Source organism: Seriola aureovittata, chromosome 16 (genome assembly GCF_021018895.1).
Source record: "Seriola aureovittata isolate HTS-2021-v1 ecotype China chromosome 16, ASM2101889v1, whole genome shotgun sequence".
Lineage (NCBI taxonomy): Eukaryota > Metazoa > Chordata > Actinopteri > Carangiformes > Carangidae > Seriola > Seriola aureovittata.
This window is the reverse complement of record NC_079379.1, coordinates 21,623,920-21,641,319: the sequence shown is the minus strand read 5'-3', so window position 1 is coordinate 21,641,319 and position 17,400 is coordinate 21,623,920. Positions and strand designations below refer to the sequence as shown.

The window sequence follows — 17,400 nt, the reverse complement described above, 5'->3', positions numbered from 1 at the left end:
CAAGCAAGCACGCACGCACGCACGCACGCACGCACACACACACACACACACAGAGATACCTTGAACGGAGTGCTGAGGTAAAGTAACCTAGCAACTGCTTGCCACATTCAACAGGTTGTGCACAGAGGGAGGATACAAACAATAAACAGAAGTGGAAATGACAATGTCCTCTGCCTTCTATGGAGGCTTTATCTGAACCACAGTCACCACATGATCTGCACTGGCTCTGATGGCTGGAAGAATATGACAAAAGAACTGACAAGAAACAGGACTGACGTGAAGTTTCATGTTTCATACTGGCTGGGTATTACAATAACGCAGACTTAAATAATTACAAAAGAATGAGTGTGACTGTACTTCGCTGCATGCTGGGCACAAAAACCTCATATATTTCAATAACTTGTAAGTCTAAGCATCTAAAACTTAGCAATACAGTAATTCTGGAAAACACATGAAAGCACATTTTGACCACTGTAATAAATACAGAATATTGCAACATTTTGACAGGAAAGAAATTTATTTTCATTCCCTTTTTTCTTATTAACATGCCGACATTTGAAATTACAACCATTGATGATGACATCATTAGCAATTATGTTGCAGAGCTCGTCACCAAGGTGATGTTATTAAACACAGACAAATGCCCGCAAGCACATGTTGCATATATTGAATTGTCTGTACGCTCTGTGGCAGTGAGCTGATACGAGGCCGTACTCTCTGTAAGGACAGTGTGTTGTGTTTAAGCTTGTTTACGGTTTGTAGTTAGAATCCTTATGTTTTTCTGAAATCAAGTCTGTTGTACCCATTCAAATTATATTCAGTTAAGTAATTCCCTCTCAATACAGTTGTTTTTATTGTTCGTAGCAGAGTCCACTATTCCTTTGCTGGATTCAGACTGCTTACCTCAGCACGGGGGATTCAAAGGAAAAGAATCTGATGCATGAATCTTTACTGTTCACTCTCTTTACACCGTGTCAGAGCTGTATTAAGTCGCTGCTAATGCAAACTGAACATTGACCGACTTCTTTATTGAAACATAGTTTGTTTGGCTGCACTGTAAACAGAACAGGCTTCTTCTGTTGTATTTCTGACAAATTGGCTGCTAAAGGAGTTACAACAGAAACAAGGGGCGTCTCCAGCCATCTTTTAGGAAAGAATTACATAAGTCATTTTGGCTCCTTGCATCAGGAGTTTTGCACACTGAAACTTTGTTGTGAGAGCTGAGCCAAAGCAACTGTGAAATACTATAAAGCATTTCAGAAATAATCAACATAGAAAACACTGAACATCATAAAAACAACTACTGACAATACGCCTTTAATTTCTGCATGAGTCGCATCGTTTAGCCGTACATTTTATTCCAATAGATAATTGGATAAATACTCCACTACTCCCCATGTAGTCCATTATATAGTGGATTTGCCATTTTGTAGTGCTACATGAATGCATAGTGAGAATTATTATACCTTATGCAGTGGACTCATAGTATCCAACAATGCATCCTGAAAAGTAGTGTACAACTGATGGACACCAACCAGAGTGATTTTGGACACAATCCATGTGATACTTCCTGCTGCTGCGGGGTCTGACAACAGAAAAAATTGTTGGCCTATTTCTGAAACATCAACGGTAATCATTAGGTTTCGTTGTTGGGCTTTCAGAGTAAAAGCGAAAGTACTTTTTCTGGTGGCCTCAACCATCATACAAGGAAAAATCCATCATGGAAGTGGCACACACACCAAATAGGACAAGAAAAGCACGGCAGCCAGTGTAAGAGAGGTAAAGAGGTGAATTCCTTCTATAAGCACATCCTGTAGACGGCTTCATGCACAATGCGGGCGGTAGGAAAAAAAAGTGTCGGGTGGATAGGAGACACCAAAAAAATAAATAAATAAAAAAATGAACAAGGCATGGGACAGAGAGGGTATGGAAAGGCCCAGTGTGGGAGCTGTCATGGCCGTTTAAGTGGACAGGCAGCCCTGCTGGAGCTCTGTTATCTGCCTGCTGCAGAAAGCCAACCAGCAGAGAGAGGGGGGGGGGCACGCACTGCTCTGAGGCAGGACACACACTGCGAGAAAGCTTTTTATCAGGCTGTGTGGTCTGTGGACAATCTCAAACTCACACGTCTTTTAATAAATACATTATCAGTTTAATCTTGTCAATTACTTTTTTTACAACACATTTCTCTTAATCATATTTCTTTTAAGCTGAATCTATTTTTAATAATACAAAATGCTGTCGGGTTCTTTTTTTAAATGTATTTATGTCGCACTGGTACGATACTACTAAAACTGTGTACACTATTGAAGCAGTTTACTTTACTGGCCAAAGCTCGGAAAACTACCAGCATTGATTTTGAAACTGTGTACGCTTTCAAAAATCAATTTTACTTCAAAGCCTCTAATTACAGCCTGAGACTTGATGCAAATCAACATTAATGAGCCAAAATGATACATTAGCAATAGATACAGCAAGACAGAAACCTCATTACCATATTGATTTTCAGAAACTTCAGAGGGACAATTGTCATGTTAGCATAATAAATAGATGTCAGGAGCCCTGTCCTTACTTCCCGCTCAACAGGTGCCGTAATAATACTTAATAAGCACGTGTCAGTGCTAATGATCATATGAGAGACAATATAATCTGGAGACATTACTCACAAGTGTGTGCATCAGTACAACACACCCTCAGAGCTGCCTGTGATGGAAGTTGCGCTCATAAATAAAGCCGCACTCATCAGCATGAAGACGTTATCATTAATCACGGATACAACAAGCTTTGCTTTGATTTCCATCTGAATGACTCTTGGTAAATTATACTCATGGCCTAAATATTTGAGAAAAACAGGGGCAGTAAATAACCTCTCGGCATTCTTGGAAAGAAAACAGAATCCCACACACTGTCTATCACTTGTATTCTACGTACTAAGTCACGACCAAACTTTTTTTTGAAATGGCGACCGGGCTGTCTGTGACAAGAAATGTAGTAAAGTCTATGGTTGTCAATCCAAACTGTCGGTCCTGGATCTCACTGTGAGACAAGTCCACTGACAGCTGATTTGGAGTTGACACCAAAATTCTGGCAGTGTCAGACTTAGGATCCAATTCTGACAGCAACGGCATTAAACGTTTACAAGACTTGCTGAATGCACGTTAGAGTATATGAAACACCGACGTGCTGATGTAAACAGGAAGCATGATGTCGACTCTGTGACTGAGGAACAGCAAGGGCAGTTGTAGCATGTTTGTAATTCGTTATCCATGTTGCTTTGACTACTGGTAGACGTGACTGATAAGACCCAGACCCAGAGAGTGAAAGTGGGTGTCTGTGTCATCGTTTCCGCCCATCCAGACTACAACGCAACCCTGGAATTTTTCCAAACATTTTTTCCCCCCATTTCCAGAAGTCTCAGTTTTAGAGGCTAAAAAACTCAGTAGGGTGGATGCCAGGTGTAAACATAGCAAAAGTGATGCATTTTAAAACTAAAACGTTAGTGTGGATGTAGCCTAAGGAATCGATAATCCACTGTGACTGAGCTTTGAGCTCATGTGAAGGAAAACATCTAAGAGTTAAGTGCTACTTTGTTCTGCCATATCTCAATGCCTTTATAACTTGTTTAATATGAGAGTAAAACAAAGCATCCTGGAAGTTCAGTTTCCTACAGTGTGTAATGTGTAACTTCAAAATGAATATCACTCTCCAAACCCTGACCCATGGCTTTTCTATCTGTTTCTATTGTGCGCCCTAAATTTTTGTATTGTATTCATGTATGAGAACATAACAAGCTGGGATGTTCAGTATTAAATCCATACCTCATGCCCTCAGTGGATTTGTTCTGATAATTGCAGTAGAGCTGCGGTGTGCCCAGCATTGCTTCAGCGAAGACAGCCAGGAAGCCCAGAGTCTCCACGAACAGCGCAGAGTCCAGGAGGAGGTAGGTGATGTAGGCCGCCACCAGCGTGAAGGCCACCACACACTGCAAGTAGTCCACGAAGTGACTCCATGACCAGAAGTAGCTCCAGTCAAAGTCTACAGGTGCACAACATGGAGAAACCAGAAATAAGTCCACAGAAATGAATACTTTTAACAACTAGCCACTCAAGGGATTACAGATGAGCACTTAACCAGCTGGTCAGTATCGGTTCAGTAACGGAAACATTACTTGATGTGCTCTGTTCCTGTAAAAATAAAGGCAGTAAAGCAAAGTAATTGTAAGAGAATACAGTAATGTTGCTCCTGGTTGGATCAAAGGACTTTTCCAGACATATCACAGTGGAAGAGTTTCATTCCCAGCAGCCTTGGGAGTCAAGTCAAAAGCTTGTGGTTTCTACAGGACGCAATGTTCACTACTTCCCAAAATACAATTACATCAAATCTTGTTTTCCAGCACTGGAAGAAATAATTATCCACTAACCCCGTCTGTTCTTTCTTTTTCTTTTTTGAGCTTTTATCTAGTTAATAAAAGGACGCAAAAACTCCATTATTGTGAAAATTCACACTTGATCTGCGAGTTTTCACATAACTCCCACAACCCCCTTCTTATATTCAGAAAAAACTATGTCACAGCTACAAATAGGCCATTCACACTGCGCACAATTTGGACTTGCTCTCATTCAGATTCTTGCAAAACAGAAGCTTGTAAATCCAGGGTCTTGAAAGAGAGTGAGAAAAAGTGAAGGTGATGAAAAGCCCCCGAGGGAAAGTGACAGTAAGTTGAGGTAATAGTATTTTCCACCCAGTAGTAATAGGCTGGGTGGCAATTTGGACACTGATGAATGATTTAAACCCGGTTTTATGCCCTAACACCTCTCATGAGCTCTCTTTCTCCAAGGAAATGATCGGATAAAGATTCTGAGCACAACATCACTGGCTTCCTGTAATAAGCAATAGAGCCAATAATAATCAAACTATGATAATATCTCAAAGCTGCAAAGTGTTGAATGCCTCGGGTTCTGATTTAACTGCGGCTGAAAAAGGGAATGAGCACTATAAGCGATACTAAGAAATCTTTACCTGTAATTTATACGATGCTAAAACATTCAACATATCTTCAGGATACAAGGGATGTGACAATAGCACATGTGTAGCTGCCTGGTTTAATGTGAGAGCAGAGGACATTGGAAGAGTTAATCATGAAAATCTAATTATGGCTAAGAGCGGAAGATGTTGCTGCACCGCTGTATCTTAAATGGGAATTCTACAAGCCTCAAATACAATAGAGACGATTCATTCAGTCACGTTTAAATAAGGCTCATCTCCAGGAAAGGGCCCATACAGCAGATATAGCAAATAAATAAAGTAAAATAAAAAAAAAATGTTTGGAATGACTTCACCACTAAATACATTGAACAAAGCTGCTGTTCTTCAAGACTTTTTTCATAAGCATTTATGACATTTGAGTTTATGTTTGAATTAAATATTGTTTCATCAGAGAATTAGCAGTGACCGATTCTGACATTTAGATGGCATTTCTAAATGAATATGCATGGCAGGCACGTTTGCGTGCGACGCAACCTGGCTTTGTAATATTGAGCCAATCCAATTGTTCCTTTCTGACAGACAAGTTAAACAAATCCCATAAATGTAACTGAATAAATCTAAAAGAGCAGTTCAAACCAGGTCACAGCAGTCTGTCAACTCACCACCATACACCGAGTTTTGCCATGGCAAAATCTCACAACCATGTAGGATGGTAATGCAACGCAGCATCCTTTATAATTTTAAAAGGTATAAAACCAGTATCATTTCTGTTCTGAGTATAATCAACACAATATCCTTTAAGAGCTGTTATGTGTACTGTAAATCAGTATTTGCAGCCAGATGCCTAGTGTTACTGTGGCTCCACGCTGGCAGCAGTGCCAGAGGACCATGTGTCTGGGCCAGCTAGCACCAGGCTGGTGCCTTGTGATAACAGCCAAACACAGGGGGGGAAGCAATCAAGGGCAAAAGAGCAGCGTTTAGTGCCAACCTTGCTGCTGAAGGCCTTGACAGCTTTACACTAAACACATGCGATACATGTGATGTATGTGTCCAAGTGATGATACGACTGGGCGTGAGCTTAGACTGTAAATGCACACAGTAGTAGCACCTGGCAGCAGCTAACATTTGTTAATGCTGGGTTTTGTTTTGCTAGTCTGGTGGCTACGTAGCCAGCTAACAGTATGTTCCACTTAACTAAGCTGATTTATGTAGTAGAGAATGAGGTATAGAACAGAACAGTGTCACGTGTTAACATCTGACAACACATATTTGTCTGGTGTTAATTAATGCTAATGTGTAAATAAGCACCTGTTAGCTACCCTGTTAGCCGTAACGACTCCGCTGTGTGTCTGATAGCTTGTTTCAGAGCTCTTCTGCGCCCAAATGGCAAAACAAAATGTTGCTTACCATTCAGATAATAGTAAAAACACACATTTTGTGCATTTGCAAACAGAATAAAAGTATTGAATATTACAACTGGCCTCTTGTGGATTGTTAAATTATTAACTCTAAAATGTAGCTGTGCTTTTAGCTGTACTCCATAAAATGTTGGCTTGTTTAAACAAATAACATGTCATAGTTGTGATCTTAGGTTCTGATATAAATAAAGTGGAGTATTAAATATAATTGGGATGCATTTAGATGAAGTCTGTAAAAAAAAAAAAAAAGCAACTTGCTTAAAATACAACTGCATTTTTTAAATGTGGGTACAGAGGAAACCGCTTATCGTGATCACATCTGTCGCAAATTTTTTGACCCACATTAGCGACTGATCACTATAATTGTTTTCTACTGTAATTTCTTCCTACATTTTAATTTACTACACGTCACCTTGAAATGTATTGAGATATGGCTTTTGGTTGTTTTCTTGACGTTCCCCACAGTTTCCAGGGCAGCAGAAGGATTTGTGGCTGGAGAGAGATAATACATGAAATTTCCTCTGTGGTGGAATTAAATTTTTTTTTTTTTTTTTCATCTTGCAACTTAATTTGGTGGCTGCAAGGAAGAAAACATCTTTTCTCCTGAACACCTTTTGCCTTTAACAAAAAAAATAAAAAAAGGCATTGTGAATATGACATGCTGTTCAAGTATATGCAGTCCTTGTCTCAGCCTCATGTTTCAGTAATTACACTCCTTCGTGCCAGCGCTCAACTGTCATCATCTCCTAATCTTGTATGTGCAGATGTTCAAAGACAGCAGCGGGCGCATACACCTCCAATTCTGAGTAATTTTTTTCTGTCAGAACAGTATCTTGTGAGCAGAGCAGTGTGTCACTTCATTTCACACTGACCACGAAGGGGATGCGTATCACAGCACTGTACCTGAGCCATACCCTGCCATACACCATCTCTCACTGAGCCACTTGTATACCCTGCAGCATTCTCCTCCTCACTCTTTAATCTCTGCACTGTGTGGCAACGGCGGTGGCGCTGTGTGGGAACAGACTGGAGCTGCATACAATAGACTCCCTGTGGTGGCCAAACATCTTGCATGCAGCTCAGTTTGAAGACCCACAGAGTCGTGGTACATGTGTAGGAAGACACAGGTCGGAGATGGAGATTTCCAATGCTTGTTTACCAACTGTTCCCAGTCAGCTTCAGTTAGGCCCTGGAAAAGTCTACGGGGGGAGTTTCAATAATGGCTTGCTGTCACTCAAAAGCAGCCGTGGGAGAAGCAGGAACATTACTATGGAAGACAGTTATAATGACCAGGGAATTTGAACCTTGGATTTCAACAGGCTTCATTTTCTGAAATTTGGACTGGGAGCTTTGTCAAAATGATTAATAGGTTTTCACTGCCAAGCCAAAGCACTGCAACGTTTCTGCACTGCCACCTAGACTAAATGCTATGTCTCTTCTATAAAACGGACCCAGGGTAAAAGTGAGGCCTCTACCTCCCCTTAGGGATCAGATAACTGCACCTACGGGATAAGGTGATTTATTCTGAGATGGCAAACCCAATGAAGCCACAGGTACCGACGCCCTGTGGGAGCAGAATGACTAATGAGTCGTTACAAGACCGTAGAAATGAATTTAAATCTCTTATACTGCCATGTAGCTCTGTAACATCATTACACCAACATTTATGCGGTACAGGACCACTCAAGCATTGGTGTAGTGCTGCCAGAGCGCACTGGAATGACTCTCCGCCACTTTTTTTCTCCAAGTGCGGAGACAGAATATTCACAGTTCAATAAATCCTCTGAAATTCAAATACATTCCTTTAAGCTCTTGAAAATCCAATCATCCCTAAAGTGTATGCCATGCAAGAGAGCCACTAAAAAGAAATGGATTGGTCAAAGCTATCATAGAGACTTTTAAGGTGTATTGATGGATTCACAGCGTCAACTCATGCATTGAGTAACATGCAAGAAAACATTCAGACAAGTTAGAAGTTGCCAGCAGCTGTCAGTGGCCTCTGAGCGGCTCAGTTAACTAAACCTAAATATTGTTAACTAATAAAGATGATTTTTTACTCCATGTCCTTTGACTTGGACATGGAGTAAAAAAAAAATCTGTAGCCCTGCAGAACAACCAGATGAGATTTCACAGTAAAATGTGGTGTATGTTCTATCGTTACTGTTTCGAGTGACAAGGTGACATTTGTTTTGAGCTTGCTGTCTTTCTTAAGTCGCTGTTTTTTAATGACAAATACAATTCTAACATCCAAGCAACATCCAAGTCTAAAAAGACGGAGGCGGATTTCCACAGCTGCAGAAAAACACAACATTATGGTAGAATAAAATTTTATGAACTGCTCCCATCGATGTGTCCACTCCATTGATGTTTCCCTGTTTCCCAAGTGTACTTGGGAAGTACACTGACTCTCGCAAACCCTTTGAGAGAACTTTTGGGTTTTTCTGTGAGAAATGCCTCAAACAAAAGTTGCAAAGGTTTTCAAGGTTTCACAAAAGTTTTCCTAAAGAATGCAAAAGTTCTGCAAGATCCAGTTAAAGTTGATCCTTTTTATTTTTCTCTAGTTAAAAATATTTTCCTGTGTGTACAATCCTGGGAACCTTAGAGGCGGTGACAGGAATAAATGCTACAATTTCAATTCACAGTTTATTTACGGCTGTAAAATAATCTCAAAACCTGAGATTAATTGAGCGGAAAGTGAATGAGAATGTGGTTTTTAAAGACAGAGCTTGTGCCTCTTGGGAATAAACAGGTAAAGCTACCCGGGAGTCTGAAACCGCAGACGCCCATAAGTTTGCATAAAAAAAAAAAATTCAATCATGGAGCAGAGCCTTGTTTGACGGTTTGCTTGCTCAGACAAATTCATTTTTATGCTGTTGGGAGATTTTGAAAAATCTAATCAGGGTTTTCCTCTTTCAGGCCTCTCGAATAACTAAAAGTAAAGTTTAACCCAAGCCCACATTACACATAGTGAAACTTTCCCTACTGTCACTGCCAAAACTTTTACCTGAAATATTTCATCTTACTTTTTCCCCCCAAACCCTTTTACCTCCACCTGAGCGATCACCAGCATGTCTGATTCTGACACAGCCAAATGATCTGATCTTTTAATCTCCTTAAAGGATTGCAGCAGGCAGTCTTCCATATAAATCACACTGAGCTGCTATTACACCAGGATTTATCCCCTGTCTTGGACCTAAAACTACACATGCTCCAAAAGACTTACTGTGTAGCACAGATGTGGCCATTAGTAGTGACCGTAGGCTATTTACAGCACCACAAACATTGTTGGAGACTATGTACACTCTCAGTTACAGGATGTTATCTAAAGCTGCCAAATTACGAGGTACAATGTCTTTACGTGAAATGCTCACAGCTAGTCATATCTATTATAAATCATCCTTATTTGGGCATCCTATGAAGTTCTATTAAAAGTAAGCTACATTGTGTTTTTCTTTCTGAGTACAAGCGTCCAGCTGTTTGATAAAAGTGCCTGGTGAGATAATGATTCTGTGCTATGAGAAAAAAAAAAAAAGTGACATGATTAAGGCTCAGCGAACATAAAGGGAACAAACTGAACAATCAGAGAAATTTGTCCTGCCGACTTAAAAATACTATGGTGTCCCTGCAGAAAGCCACAATGAAGCTGGTCCACCTGCACACTGACACCAGTTTGATGCTTGACGTTTCTGCACATTGAGGATCTCTATAACTTGCCTTTTCTTCGCAGCATCTCTGATCTTGCATCAATCTAACAGCCCTGAAACCAACCGCAAATGCTCCAGTGAAACTCTGTCTAACCAATCCACAGCCCACAGCTCTGCTCCCCCCCCCCCCCATGTCTTCCCTTCCTCTACCTGGGTGTTTTAATGCTTTCTATCGTGGAGTACAACATGCTCACTCTTGATATTTCCTCTAGCAGATCAATGAGCAGGCGCACACCAGCAAAGCTACGATCAAAGAACATGACTTTCTGTCAGTTGTAATGACTCTTGGCAGAGCTCACTGATCGATGACCATCCGGAGCCAGCTTCAACATGTGGGCAAACCGAGCCGGCAGCACCACATCTGGGCACTGGAGACAAGCAAATACCCTGCTCCTCCTCTGGTGCCTCTGAACCACAGAAAGCCACAACATTGGTGAAACCTGCTAACGCTTTTCTGTTCTTATCTAATTGAAAACATCCAACAAAAGACTACAAGATAGCTCTTCCATACCAGTTTGCGTTAACTAGTCCCAAGAGGAGAATTTTTTATTATTATAACACACTCAGCCCAGTGTACTGTGCCTTTTGACATCATGCAAATATTTGTTTTCTACTGCCCTCTAGTGTCCATACCAGGAACAACAGCCTTTTCTTCAGTAATGTTGTTTCCCAAATCCATAATGCATACATATGGTATACAGTGTCCACTATATACTGAGCTTTTGACTGTTTTAGTTTGTGGAATATAAAAAATAAATATATTTTACAGTTTTATATAAACAGGAAATAACACAACACATGCATCATCAGAAACCAAACTTCAGAATGCCACTGTCACTGACATTTAACAAAGAAAAAAGAAAAGTTTCAGCTGTGAGTACTCCCTTGGTGAATTATAGTATTATGGTGCAGAAGTCAATAGCAAACCTAAAAATACACAACCATTATGTTTTTAGTAAACATAGTGACATACATAATCCAAAGCTGCTTCGATATAATAAGTATGAAGTCAAGAATTGGGGCACAGCTTAAGAATTTCAGGTCAGATTTCTTTTTCATTCAAATCATGTGAAGCTTTGCCTTTGTAAAACTGGAGAAGTTAAGCCTGGTATGTAGTGTAGCTGAGCCTCTTAAAGCAAGTTTCTCTACAGGATCAAACGTGACTGCTGCACTACAAGCCGCCTCTCAACGTGCATTTTTTCACTGGAGACATTGTGATTTGTCACAGCAGGAAAACCACCGATGTAAATAATAAAAAAATAAAGATGGCTGAATTCCATTTAGCTGCTTCAGGGTCCTGGCATTGTGCACGCTGCCTCACTGGGACATTAAAAGAACGGAGCCAGGGTTAATGGTATCAGTAACAGTATGTGCTTTTCCTACTGTCACGAGTGCTGTGAAAAAAGGCCTGTGAGCAGCTGACGGAGAACACGGGTTGTGATGTCACTGACTGGCCGTGGACCACTGAAGTGCAACATTAACAGCCTGAACCCAAAGTGAGCAGCACAGCAGATTTCTGCCCTATGGTAACTAAATATTAAGTTGACCAAAGACCAAAACAGTGTACTGTCTTACTTCCTTACCTGTTCCTTCTGAAGATGTAAATCTTTAAAAACAGGTCACACACATAGTTTCAGTGATCAACATCCCAAAACAGCTGGAAACTATAGTTTTTATCAAAGGTTACTCAGACAGCAATAAATAGTGAATATGTTGGGGACTATTTTCAGCTGCAGATTAATATGCATTATGTGCTCTAGTGAGTGCTCACAGCAGCAGGATGGTGTATTTGGAATTAAATTAAACTAGAGTTCCTAAGTTTATGGTAATGAAGGAACATGGGAATCAGCGTAACAGTGTGATCCACTGATGTGTTTTCAAAAGTTTATGAAAATGACTGCAAACTGAGCTTCAGTGATATTTTGACCGCTTGGCCTTCTCAAGGCAAGTTTAAAAGTTTTAAGACAACAATGGAGCTCATTAGCGCGGAGGAATAAGATAAACCAGTCTTTGGCATCACAGGCAAAACAATTCATTGTTCATTTGGATCTTTTCATGGGATTTGTTGACAATAAAAAAAGAATATAGAATATCACAAACCTTATTTCTAAATCAGACACCAGCAGGTTTCATGTTTAAAGTTCAATATCCTCTCAAGAAAGATAAACTGATCATTTCAACAAGCTCACACTATTGGTGGAGAAAAGACAAAATCTGCCTTAAAGTACAGATAGAGACACAAAGACTAATAACTGCAGTTTCTCTGCACATCCCAGACCACAGATTTCTTGACTTATAAATTGTAAAAGAGGTATTACGGTGAAACCAAGTGTAGTTCAAAGAACATTTAAAAAGCCAGTTAAAAGGCAACACTGATTAAAAGCCACTAGCAAAAATCAGGCATTACATTACATTACATTACATTCATATTTCAGGGCATGATAAGATAAGCATGCATTAATTTAAGGGTCATTAAACATACATAAAAACACATTTGGTTTGAGAGCTTATATCAAAAACAATTGTTGCATATCACACCGTAAAAACATAAACAGAAAGTTAGAAAAATTTGAATTAGAAGATGTCAGTAAGTGCTTTGAAACTGTACTATCACAGGTTAGTCCACTGTAAATCATTGATTACTAAAGACTAGAATGAGTGAGTTCAGAACACATGAGCTGTTGATTTCTTCCTGGACTGTCATTTCATAGAAATGGCAGGTTTAAAGGGGCTATTTGTAAGTTTTCTCTGCTGCCAAACGTGGTTTCTTTCAGGGAGTGGTTGGAGTTAATTGTCACTTGACAAGAGCTTCACCAATCGTCTTTATAATACAAGAAATTATGATACGCCCTCTGAGCACCACTACGTCTTCAGGGAAGACTGGAGGCCACAGTGAGTTGCTATCGGAAAGTGACAAGACGGGTCGAGGCTAGCTGGTTAGCATGCTAATTTCAGCAGAAGACGTGATAGAGACAAGAGTTAACATTGGCGTTGCTTTCCACTTCTAGAGACAGCTCTTGGTGAGTAAAGGAATGAAGTTTGATGCTGAGCGTTTCTTCTAGACTGGTGAGTAAACAGCTGTTAATGCTAACGCTAGCTATATGGCAATAACTTACAAATAGCTCCTTCAAGCACAAATAACATGCAAAATCAAATCCACACAGGTTTTTCAGTGAAAATGTATCCGTCACTTGTACTGAGGGTGTGTAGGGTAACATGCACTGAAAGCATCACAGCAGTGGCTACAATGGTCGGACAGTGAATGTGGACAAAACAGCACGACAACATGTTTCATCTAAACATGTTGTAAATGTTGTTAGTCATCGTCAGTTAGTGTCGGCTGGACTGTGGGGGGACAGCCAAGCCGGGTCGCCATGCATGAGACACAGAGATGGAGGGGGACAGGCAGATGAACTACAACTGATGTTTCATGGCAGACACATTAAGTTCTGTACATACCCAGAAAGAGCCTCTTAGGGATTCTGACCTCCTCGTCCTTACTGTCTGTTGCTACAGACAAAAAAATAAATAAAAGGACAAAAAAAAAAAACATGGAAGAGAGGGAAAGAAAGAAAGAGCTTGGTTTTCTTCATTTTTTCAGCAAAGCCAGAGCTGACCCCTGATCAGTTACTGAATGTGGGCATGACTTTGTAATACTCTGTGACATTTGCTCAGACATTTCAAGTCATCATGAGTAATTGGTGACACTGCAAAACTGCTGATTTCCTGATTAGTTACATCACTGATTATAGAGCATTTGGCATAAAAGATCATAAAAGGGCAGCAGTTCCCAATGGCAGAGTTTTTGCAAGCATCCTGCTATCCTTGCTATTAGCCATGTGGCCCAACATGAACACCAGATTTTTTTCAAGAGATTTCTTTGTGTTTTTTTTTTTCCTGTGCTATTCTTAAATGGTCCGAAAGGGCGGGGCTCAGTTGGAACAAGGTGATGTCCCATGCTTCAGTGCACCAATCAGAATTCAGGATGTTTGCTTCCATCTGCCAGTCGAGGCAGACGGCCGCCCGTCATGAGCCGGATTCTCTTCAAAGTTTCTCCCTGATAAAAGGGAGTTTTTCTTTGCTACTGTGGCCAAGTGCTCCCCAAAGGGGAACTGTTGGATCTCTGTAAATAATAATATGAAGAGTATCGTCTAGACCTGCTCTACATGAAAAGTGTCCTGAGATAACTTTGGTTATGATTCAGTGCTGCATAAATAAAAACTGAACTGCACTGAATTGAACTGAATTTTTCCAGGCCACTGTCAATCAAACCACTCCCCACACAGTCCTGATGAAGCAGATGTGCTTCAGTTTTCATAGTTAACTCATACTAAATATTACAGTAGGATTTTATTCTTTAAACTTTAACTCAGCTTATTTAATCATGAACATTTAATGCCATCAAGACAAACTTGATTTGAGCTTTCACAAGCTTGGAAATACCCGTATTCACTTCTGCTGGTCAGTGTTTCCCCTACATTGGCTGCTTTGCTGCACGTACTCTCAGGACTATAGTTCCCCTGCCATCAGCAGCAGAGCTGCTATCATCCACTTCACTGTAGCCAGATTGTGTACTTTTGAAAACCGGGGATATATTTGGCCTGACCTTCAGACAGTTTGGGGTTGACATCTGTCCATTTTTGGTTTTAGAGGGATTTATAACACTTGTTGAAAAGCTTTGATTGCACTTAATAACGAGTTCTCAACCTGTCTCTCCTCTGCTCTGTGTGTGTGGAGGTCAAACAGAAAGCAGAGGAGAGAAGCGCAGAGACTCACACTGAGCTGAAATGGAACAAGAGCACATAAATTAGGTAATTTACATAAATAAAATATTCTGTTTTTTTTTTACTTTTTTCCCCCCTTTGGTTTCTTGGGGGGGGCGGGCTGCATTCCAAGGCAACAGTAGGGGAAACACCAGCTGGCAACATGACAGTGACTTCACGAAGTTACTGCTCTCAGCCAAGAAATTATCCTGAACACAACCCCACATAAAACTAAAACTTAACATTTTACACTTCAGTTTTCCGGGGATTAAACAAACAAGATTATAACATGTTAGTGAGCTTTAGAAGTGCAGGTGGGTGGGTTCTGTTACCTGCAGACAGAGCCAGGATAGCTGTTTACCTCTAATTTCAGTCTAAGCTGAGCTAATCAGCTAATATTGCTGCATATTTTCAGACAGACATGAGACGTTCTCATGTAAAGAAAGCACCTCAGCTGCATGTTAGTTCATTCAACCATCTGTAACATTTGAAAACAAATGTTTGTTTTTATTTGCTGCACTTGTGTCGTAACTCACAATGTCTCAATATGGCTAAATGACCTAAGGTGCCATGTTTTCCTCTTTGAATGGAGAAACTGTATTTTGTGCTTTCTGTCCTTGTTTAGTTTCTGTGATTCCAGAGTTCCCCTTCGATTCCATTTTGCAATCTGACACTGAGTCTCTAGATATTTATCACTCATTTCTACTGTATCCTGCCCTTCCCTGTCTTCAGACGGCTCAACATCCCGTCCTGGAGTTATACAGTATGTATGATGGAAAACCCCAGCTCTGATTACAACATGTGACACAGCCTTAAAACGCATGACTTATAAAACAACTGACGGCTGTTCCCTATACACTTGTGCACATAAGGATGTAAGTTGAACAAATAGCATCTTGTGTTTCAGCATGCAGGTTACTGAATAACTCTACAAGACTGAGAAAGTAGATTACATTAGGCAGCAGTGGCAGTGGGTTTTGAACTGCAGACATTTTGGACAATTTTCTTAAGGGCGCATAAGAGTCAGACAGATTTGGATCCATTATTAATATCTAATCTGTAATGCAAGTATTAGTATTAAGAGAATTGTAAAAAAAAAAAAAAAAAAGAAGAAAAAAGTTCTCTGTCTAAAACGAAAACTATTTTTATCTTACTAAATGTACTCTGAGATATTTCACAGTCAATAAATTAAGTATCTATCACCTTATTAGACAGGTACCTGCCTACTAATTAAAATTTGGAAATGGCAAGAAAAAATGTTGGGTAAGATGGATATGATCATTTTAAATAACTAAATACCAGTTCATTTAACAGTTATGTATATTAAATATGTGTTAAAACAACAGTTAAACCTTTGTAGTTTGTGTTTTGCATTGAGGTGCAATATGATACCAAAGTTATTTGTTTGTTTTGAATGACCTGCATTAACAAACACGTCCCGCACACCATTCTGCAGCCACCAATCTCCAGTGTAGTTAAATGGCAACACTTTTCACTTGTGATTATAGTTGCAGCACCTGTGCAAGTGTTGAAACTGGATTATTCAAACGTGACCAACTTAAGGAGTGGCCCTGTGGATCACTGGGCAGGTAAGGTGACCTGTGAACAGCATGCTCACACTCTCTAATGCACATCCATTCACACACTCACACATTTCTTTCAACGATCACGCATGCACCTGCCTACACACACTCACCCTCACTTGCTCTCAGGTATTTTTAAACACAATCATATCTCTATCACACGTTCTCTCTCTCTGTCGCTCATGTACACACCCACACATACTCGCTATTTCACTTCATACTGTAGGATACACTGACCCATTCACTCACACAGTGCAGATGTAACTGAGCTTTATTTGCACTGTAAAGAGGCCCTGCAGAGGATTTCTGACCTATGAAGGAGCGCCTCTTGGTGTTGAGTTCGGTGGCCATGCGGACGTTGGTGCAAAGGTTCAGCATGATAAGCATGGTGGCGATCATGATGATGCTCTGCCACAGCAGCAGCGTCTCGAAGTAGCGGCCAAATCTGAAGGAGAAAAACAAGAAGAATGTGTAAACAATATTTAAGATAACACAGCTGCACTTGCTTCTTTTTCCTGTTTTCTTACAGTATCTGTGGCGGTACTCAGCCGCAGTGTGTGCAAGCTGTCTTTTTATTTATAACTTAAGAAGATATAGCAAATATCACTTTGTTTACCCTCGCCAGGATTATCTCAGTAGGGTCCCTGTGGCCAATATGGGCCCCCACAGTGTTTCACCCTCCAGCTGCCTGAGCAATTACATTAAGTAAACAACAAATAGTCAGATAGCTGCAGTAGATAGCAGTTTGTTCTTAGGGAATTTACACTTAGGAAGGGTTTTTTCAGGCCCCTGTATTCAGGGAGCCCAGCCCAAGGCCAATGTGCTGTTACATAGCTGGTTAAAACTCAGACATAACTTAATAAATAAGATGCAATCATCTCTTTAGGACTACTCTAATTTGACATACATACTCTTGATCAAATTCTGGTACTATGACAGGTGGCAACAA

At 40.3% G+C, this 17,400-nt stretch overlaps 1 protein-coding gene across 2 annotated transcripts in view; it reads right to left on the bottom strand.

The window, feature by feature from the left end:
• LOC130183419 (solute carrier family 66 member 2) overlaps positions 1 to 17,400 on the bottom strand; it is a 30,487-nt gene that overhangs the window by 11,553 nt on the left and 1,534 nt on the right. Inside the window, exons 2-4 of one of the 2 annotated variants that reach the window (XM_056398798.1) lie at positions 16,763 to 16,896; positions 13,565 to 13,615; positions 3,816 to 4,032 (exon numbers count right to left, since the gene is read on the bottom strand). In XM_056398798.1, the coding sequence (XP_056254773.1) occupies positions 3,816 to 4,032; positions 13,565 to 13,615; positions 16,763 to 16,896 (402 nt within the window). The remainder of the gene's footprint in view (positions 1 to 3,815; positions 4,033 to 13,564; positions 13,616 to 16,762; positions 16,897 to 17,400) is intronic. The other variant, XM_056398799.1, reaches the window with a different exon arrangement.